This window comes from Magallana gigas, chromosome 7, assembly GCF_963853765.1.
Source record: "Magallana gigas chromosome 7, xbMagGiga1.1, whole genome shotgun sequence".
Classification (NCBI taxonomy): Eukaryota; Metazoa; Mollusca; class Bivalvia; order Ostreida; family Ostreidae; genus Magallana; species Magallana gigas.
In genome coordinates this window covers 25,334,596-25,343,379 of record NC_088859.1, presented here as the reverse complement: position 1 = coordinate 25,343,379, position 8,784 = coordinate 25,334,596, and the positions used below count along the sequence as shown (strand labels likewise).

Here is an 8,784-nt window from a genome sequence, read left to right as displayed (position 1 = left end):
AAGAAAGTCTTAAGAATTCTTCATACATATATGTAATTATCAAAATATAAATATAAATCAATTACTTTTAAAAATAAATATTGTCGTGAAATAAACGTAAAGTGAACTAACCGGAAGTTGCACATTACATCCGACGTCCAGTCTGTCAAGTCAACAAGAATCATGTTTTTAAAACCTTTTAGAGTTAAAACTCAGACCAGCATTAAAGGATCGGACAGGTAAATTTTAAATGTCTATAGTGTGGCAGTTATGAAAGCATTTTAAGGTTATTCCTTCAATTGGTAGCATTACTTATTCAGGAATCGGCTTTAAATATTCTGATGATTCTGCAAGAAAACCAGTGTTCACCAAATCGGTATCCCTGTTACAGAGATAACTAAAATTAATGTGACAACTGCCTTAATATGTTTTACGGTGCTACCGTTCTGGCGAGCGCAGCAAGAATTACACATACCTTGCATCATTGTCAACTTATAGTTTTATTTCGGTATCAACGAACGTCAAAGAATTTTTGCTCTATAATAAATATGCCAAAGGTACTAATTTTAATGGTTATGATACATACATCGCAAACCCCTACCCAGAGAGAGAGAGAGCCCGGTATATACCTGTTTGTAGGTGTGTAATTTCCCACTTTTAAATTTAATGGTCTGAGTATATGCAATCTCTACATAATTTTTTTACCTGTTTATTTTTTCATTTTATTCCTTTTTATTTAGTTCAAAATGTCCTATTGTTTATTTCCTCCCTACTCATATACTTACCTGCCTACTGTACATGCATGCACAATTAGCAATGGATCAATATGACAGTAAAGTATATCTCTTGCTAGTATATATATACAAAATCTCTATATTAAAATAAGATTAAAACCAAATCATTTGTCAATGAGGCAGGTATCGCAGTCTATACTGAAATAGCCACTACACTCATTACAGATGTTTGATCCACCTCTAAATTTTTCGCGGGAAATATAGCGCGAGTGCACTGTGACGTCATCCATGACTTTTTTCGTCTTTGTTTACGTTTCTCGACTCAATACGAAGGTATGGAAGCATGCAACAAATCTTTTGAGTCTCGCCAAAGCATATGCGGTACTCGAAACGTGTCTTCAAACTTAAAGTCACCGTGAATTACGAGTTAAAAGTCGGCCATTTTTGGCATAGCACCACGGGTGAAAACATTAGAGAGCATTATGGGACGTAGACAAAAATTTTTGTTTGATGAACTGTAGGTTTAGCTCGTTCTTTTTCCCGCGCACACTGGTTCTTAGAGCTCGCTTCGCTCGCCGGCGCTGTGCGCCGGCGAGCTGCGCTCACCATTATTTTACCCTGATTTTGAATTTCACTATTCTGTATCTTGGAAGTTATGTTATCAACTTGAAACATTTTACCAATGTTCGAGAATGCCCCTCTCTCTTAAGCGGAGCATGTTCTCGTGAGCGCTCGCCAAAATTCCCTATACCTGTAACACAAATTTTGGCAAGCGCTCGGGAGCACCGCTCTGCTGAAGACGCCTCTGATTTAGCTATATAGCTTGAATAAGATGATGTTTTACGATGTGACCGTTAGGGCGAGCGCAGAAGGAATTACACATATCTCTCATCATTGTAAACTACAACCTGTGGACTTGCCCCAACATAAAACTTTACTTTCTCTCAAATACTTTAACAATTTGGAATTGATGCTGGCCTCATGTTAAATTTTCACTGATTATGTAGGCACAGCTGAAGTTTGGACAATTGTTGCTGATTTCTATTAGCCTAGAAGACGAACATCAAATTACAGAGCTGTTTGAACTAACACAAATTACTGGTTCCCAAAGTCCATAGTCTTGTTTAGATGGCTATACAAGAAAGAATGTAAAAATGAGATTTACATGTATGTTAGCAAATAGGGATAATTTTATTCATGTGAAATACATGTATGCTATCAACTTGCCACAGTCAACATTCAGTCAACAAAATGCATGAAAGTTAACACTTCAATTTTTATAGGAGACTGACATGTACCATAATGAGCAATTTGAAATATTTGTTTAAGTATCAATGGACTATATTAGATGTTTAAAGAATACAAATTTGAAATTGTTGTAGGGTGCAGATAGAGTAGTTATATCTTAAAATGTGTGGATTTTTAATTTTTTTGCTGAATGAATATGGTTCTAATCTTTTAGTGTTTTATCCTTTTCTAGAGAGTAAAAATTGGACCACTGGTAGTCAAACAGTGGTGTACACAGTCACATACAAATGTTATCTGTTGAACTGAGTGTGAATGTTAAAAAAAGAAATTGAACTATAATTTACAATGATCTTTTCAGGAAAAAGGTCAGATCTACTTTACAGCAGAGTTTTCCTTTGCTGTCGCCAGAAGCTGCTTCCGATATTGTTCCTAACAAAGCAGAGATGACGACAGCAAAAATCAGCACGCACTCGGGAATCAACATAGTTGTGTACTGTGTCGGGAAAAATCCGGTCCTGATTGATGTAGATGGAGTTGTCTACCCTACAGTGTACACAATGTGGAAATACCCTGACCTTCTACCTGTGTTCAGGACACATTCAAATGTCTTCTCTAGATTGGCAGGTGGTGCAGGTAGGGTGAGCATTTCAAATATGATAAACTGTATTAAATAGTAAATTTTCATACTAGAAAAATAATGTTTTTTTCATATACCCAGACGAGTATTTAAACTTTTTTAATTTGGTCGAAGAACATCAACTCAATAGTTTGGGCAAAATTGTAAGTTGCGGGGTGGGGGGGGGGGTATAATTGCCAGAAAAAACTTAGTTTGGTTCCTGTAATAAAATGAAGTTTTTAAAGATTTCGAAAAATGGTGACCACAAATGCACATGTATCAAGTATGTTGATTGTCATGGGTCATGATGATTGAACTTAAATGTGCATAAAGATCTTGTATTTTTCCTTGAAGTGTCATTTTTTGTAGCGTTATTAAATAATCACATGAATGTATCAGTAATTGGCTACTTTTTCCTTCTGAACAGACCTAATGTTGCCTGGGGTAGTTGTGGAAGAGGAGGTAACTCCTAAAACATTTGCTCACATAAACAAAGGCGCAGTGTGTTCCATATCACTTGTAGGAAATCGGTAAGACAGAATGAGGACAAATGTAGTTTGATTTGGCAATGATATCTTTAAGTTCTTTAAAAGAGATTTTAATAGTAGTATAGATGAGTGTATCTTTTTTTTTCATGCCTTCCGTCTTTAAACACTTGATTTTAAAGTACCTTAAATTCTTAATTAACGGTACATTTATTTTATATAATTTTTTAAAAGAATAATTCCATTATTAATGATTTAATAAACTTTGTAATTACAACTTCAAAATGAATGTGCAGTATTTTCTGTTTACAAAGATAGAATAATATTCTTATTTAATTAAAAATATATATAACATTTCCCTTTAGGAGCCCCATAGCAGTGGGTACAGCAGCTATGTCAGGCAGTGACATGTTTGATTCAGCGATGAGAGGAAAGGGTGTCCATGTTTTACACATACTAGGAGATGAACTTTGGTAATAAATTTGATAGAAATTGACTTATATTGCTTTAACAAAACATCATGTATGTACAAATGAGGCCAAACAAAGTTATCTATCTGGGTCTCTGGCCAGTTACATCCCAAATTGATTTTGGAAGGCATATTCATTTCTACTTTGAATAATCTTTATACTTAAAATCTGAAATCCAATAGTTGGCCTATGCAACATGAAATTATTATCTACCGTAATAATTAAGCTATATTTAATACCTCAAATTTTTAATGTTTGTTTCATTTAACTAGGGCATTTGGAGACAAATCCAAACCACCATTATTACCAGAAAAGACAAGGGAAACAGTTTTAGACATGGCGGGTGAATCTCAAGATGGCGACACAGCTGAGGGTGAGGATCAATTGGCTGAGGAACCTGACATGTGTGAGGGGAGCCAGGAACCAGAACATCAACTCTCTGGGGAGGAGGGGTCCAGCGAGGGGGAGGGAGGGGAGGATCTAGCTGCATCAACAGACAGGATGAGCTTGGAAGAGGAAAAGATCGAGGGAGACACTAGTACTGTGGATCAGTCACCTAAAGGTAGTCTTAGAATGTATTGATTACTATTCAAATTTAGAGCAGCAGTCATTTACTTGATTTTTTTTATTTGGGGAGAGGGGTATGTATTATTTTTTTACTTAAACACCCAATCCCATTTTATTTAAACTTTCTGAGGTCATATTGGATCATACCATTTTTAAGGTTCCTTTTTTTTTTTTTTTTTTTTTTTTACAAGAATATAGAAATGGATAGATATGTATCCCCATTAAAACTGACGCTCTTTGATTCTCCTGTTTGCAGTAATATTAAAGATGTATATATTTAAATATTTAAATGCCTCTAATTAATTCAGTATTTTATTAGTGGGGAAAGAGAAATAAGCAATATCCCATGAGACACTAAATTGGCTTATTGTATTTTGATAAGTGAAGATGGAATGATTTTTCACCTCTTCATCTATCCTTTAATCAATATGCTTGATTAATAAAATTTGATTTGTATCTCACATTCCTGCATTTGACCTTGTTCCAAAATGTGTTCAACTTTCAGTGAATTTCATGATGTCAATACAAAATAATACAAACATAGAAATTAATAACATATTTGACCCCTGAAGCCTTTCCAATTTTTTTCTTGTAGAATCTATGGACGATCTTTTCAAGTTGTGTTTCCAGTGTGCCATGAAAAAGTCTCTGAAACCTACAGACCTCCCAGTTCTTACAAGTGCTTTCTACAAACTACATATGGTCAAATTCTGGTAAGTGCTTCATGGAAGGTTTTTTTCAAGTTTAAAAAAAAGTTTTGTAAATAAAATATATTGTTCAATTCTTGTTTTTAGAGCATGAGAATTTTGTATTTTTATTCAATGATCAATTCAACCTTGCACTGTTCACATTATCAGTCAGTAACCTTTGACCCAGAAGTATGATCTTGACATTTACTCTTAAGATATCTATCCTCTGGTGATCAAAAGGTTAAAGTTTCAGAAAGGATGAGCAAATGTAGCTATTCTTCAATTAATCATCAATATTGGGACAATTACTGTATAAACTGTCAGATTTAAGGCAATATTTATTGTAGTTTGCATACTCTCTTTTTTTTTCAAAACAAAATTTTATTGCCATGTTATTCGTATCTCATTTTTAGTCCAGCTGATAAACACTTAGATGTCAAAAAGACTTCATTCAAAAAACTATCCAAGTTTTTAAAAGAAATGGAGAAAGCTGGATATATAAAAGTAAAAGAGTTGTCCAAAGGTGTGGAAAGCATTACAGAAATGAAGAAAGATCACCCAGAGTGAGTAAAAAAGGAACCCAATGGTTTTCAGATGGCTCAGAATTTATTTCAATATTCAGTTAGATTTGAATTGGTGTAAGAAGAAGTCACCAATTTATGATGTACCAGAAAACTGACTGATGGTCGAATCAAGTATCAAAATGATAGATAAAGTAATTGATTAAATGTTTTTTATAGTATCTATCATATTTACAAATAAGTACATTGTACAAATAATATGCCACGACCTCTTGAGTTATGTAATAAGATAATGTATGAATGAAAATTAATTTAAAAAATGTGAATGTGAATCCTGTTTTACAGATTACGGTACGTTAAACCACCAGAAGGTGCTGGAGTTAGGGAAGCAGCCCCAGCAGAGACATCGGATTCCCAATACCACCCGCCCCGCATCACGGAAATGTTGTCTTTCAATGCAGCCGTCCTCCCCCTTGTGAAAGAACTTGGAATGCAGTAAGTCAGCGGTTAAATGTAAATCAGCTAGATGTAGAAGACATGTATCTGTAGAAACCAAATCTGTTTAATTTTGTCAATTGAAACCATATGCATATAAAGTCTAGGGCCACAGGTGCAAAACAGGGATAAAAACTGTTCTATGACCATTTTGAAACAAAACAACCCTCACAATAAATGAACCACTTCTCTCCTCGAGATTCAATGTTTCTATGGAATCAGTATAGATACCGGTATGTATCTATTTAAATCAAATCAGATAGAAATCACTGATATCAAATTTTGTTGTTGAAATCATATGTTATCATATGTATCATACGGCCACAAGCACACAACAGTGAATAAAATCTGGCCCATGACTATTCTTCAACACAAAAAACCCTTATTAATACTGAGCCACTTCTCTCTCCAGATTTCTTCTTGCTATGGTGTCGGTGTAGACTAATAAATAGATTGTATCATTTGTTGTATCACTTTGTAATCATCTCTTTGGTTGCGAGTTGGTTTCCATTTGTACAATATAGTGGCACTGATTTTGATGTTTATATTATGTTATTGCATGAAACAAACGTAAGGTAACCTTTTTCAAACAAACAACTAAATTTGGATTACATAAGGTATATCTTTCTTTCATTTAATGATCATCATACATTGATTTCATTTTATTTATGTATTTATTTATTTTGGTAGAAAAGGAAGTGCAGTAACTGGTTCAGAGTTGCGGAATATAATAAATGAATATGTGAGGAAAAACAATTTACAGGATGAAAAGAACAAGAGGTAAATGTAGCATATACACAGTTTATCTCTCATATAAGTTTAGAATTTGTACATTATTTTTGTTTATTATGAATACACATGTAACTATGAAACATGACATTATACCATGGAAAGTATACATGTATACAGTGAGTGTTGCATTGTCTATGCACTGAATAATACCAGTACATCTCACCTTTTGAAATTAACAGTTTAAATTACATCTCAAACAACTTTATTATATCAATAGTTATTATTTGTTTTCATTCAAGCAAAGTTACACTGGATCCATTGCTTGCTTCCATTGTGCTGAATAAGGGAGAGAATGACGTCACTCAATTTCGATGGGACGATTTAACTTCAAGGTAAACAGCAAATGCTAATGGTTTATTGCATTTATGTTCAGAAAATAGATTGCCATGAAAACATTGAAGATTTTTTAAGATTACTTCACTTACAATGTTATTGAATTTGTTCAGAATCGCTGGCAAGATGCAAAATGTGTTCAAAGTGGAGTTTCAAGGACAACCACCTATCATCAGGAAAGGCAAAATGGAAGAAATCACCCTTAATGTGTTCCAAAGAGGTTCCAACAAAAAGGTATCGTCCATAACAGGGAAAGAGAGGGTTCTTAAAGGGATAAAAGTATCCAGTTAATGTATTACAGATGATATTGTATGCAAAAGAAGATCATGAACTTTTACATGTACATTTTATGAAGAAAGGTTATCGTAATTTACGACGTAATTTATGACGTAAACAAAAGCAAAGTGATAAAAATTGTTGATATTGTATACAAACTATATATTTTCTGCAGTTTATATTCACCCTATCAAGGAAAGATGATGCTATATATACATGTATTAACTGGATTTAAAATCTTCCCAGACACTGTTGTGTTAAATGATTTGGAACTTTAATTTAATGTCATTTTAATTGCTCAATTCAAATATGGGCAACAGAAAAACAAAACTGGCCAAAATAAATGTGTGTGCTGTAACTGGTTTTGACTTCAAAATCTCGTGTATTTGATATTTTTTTGTGATTTAAGGATAAATCCAAACTTTTTCCTAATTGAGAAAATAATGTCTGTGAAGATTATAAATATATCTTGGAATGAAAATGAAGATGCTTTTATATCAAATGCGTATTTTATTATCAGCATTTTCTGTTGGTTTTAAGGTGACGACCGTGGATAACCTGGATGTGTTTGGACTGGATCTGAAGGAGTTTGCCCACGAGATCCAGATAGCGATCCAGTGTAGTTGTACCGTGTCTCAAAGTAGTTCCAACAAAATGCAAGTGGTCATCCAGGGCAACCAGATTGCCTTTGTTGCCGATCTCTTGACGGGTAATTTCTTATCATTGTTTGCCAATAGGTATTGCATTTTATGAGAATATGTAGATTAACCATCTTAATTAGTTACATCAATTATCTTTTTCTCTTTATAGGAAAATATAGAATTCCCAAAAAGTACATCAAAGGTTTAGAAAAGGCACCAAAAGGAAAACGAAAATAAACTGTGATACATTAGCTGATTATTTATATTGAAGGAAAAAATAAAATTGTACAATTCACTATTGATTAGTTCTGTGTTGTTTTATGGGTATATATCTCTAGATTTTTTTTTACTAACCTAGCTAAGATATTGTAATATGCTTTTCTGCATGGTCTATGGGTTTAATTTTGTAAAAGTTGTAATTGTTGTTAAGAAAGTCTTGTTTTAAAAAATAATTGTTACAGTAGTTCACTGGAAACAACCAACAGTCAAGTATTGTGTTGTGTATACATAGCATTTAAAACATTCTATTTTATTGCATTTATAGGGGCATGGTCACGATTTTGATCAAATTTTATTTTTCTGTTTTTATTATTTACATGTAGTGCTTTAGGAATGTATTTCTGATGATCAAACGATATTAGAGAGTCGGTCGTAGAGTTACAAGCAAGAAACAGGGCTCACAATTCTTTATCATGTAAACAAGGCTCATGCCCTGTTTTGGTTCAATATACCAGTAAAAATCTTTTTCAAGCTGATTCGTCTATCTTGTTATTCATCTTAAGCATGAATAAACAGTTCCTAACGTTCATTTCAGGTCTACAATTGGAATTTTCACTTCAACATTCAAAATGTAAACAAAAGCTTTGTTTACATAGCAAAGAATTGCAAGCTCTGTAACTTGCTTATAACTCAACGAATGACATTCAAATTTTGGTTGC

The 8,784-nt window shown here is 33.5% G+C and overlaps 1 protein-coding gene across 1 annotated transcript; it reads left to right on the top strand.

The window, feature by feature from the left end:
• The first annotated feature begins 84 nt into the window (after positions 1–84).
• Positions 85–8,144, top strand: LOC105318829 (eukaryotic translation initiation factor 2D). The gene is made up of 13 exons (XM_011416153.4): positions 85–218; positions 2,320–2,594; positions 3,005–3,107; positions 3,428–3,535; positions 3,805–4,094; positions 4,695–4,812; positions 5,202–5,351; positions 5,655–5,804; positions 6,495–6,584; positions 6,836–6,928; positions 7,043–7,163; positions 7,746–7,914; positions 8,016–8,144. Exons 1-13 carry the CDS (start codon positions 163–165, stop codon positions 8,081–8,083), a joined length of 1,791 nt encoding a protein of 596 aa, XP_011414455.3. The 5' UTR covers positions 85–162; the 3' UTR covers positions 8,084–8,144.
• The last annotated feature ends 640 nt before the right edge of the window (positions 8,145–8,784 follow it).

Excerpts from the sequence above, each read along its gene's own strand:
- LOC105318829 (XM_011416153.4), top strand. The coding sequence starts at position 163 with ATGTTTTTAAAACCTTTTAGAGTTAAAACTCAGACCAGCATTAAAGGA. Across the intron at positions 2,595-3,004 it reads TAGATTGGCAGGTGGTGCAG|ACCTAATGTTGCCTGGGGTA; the intron begins GTAGGGTGAGCA and ends CCTTCTGAACAG. Across the intron at positions 7,915-8,015 it reads TGTTGCCGATCTCTTGACGG|GAAAATATAGAATTCCCAAA; the intron begins GTAATTTCTTAT and ends TTCTCTTTATAG.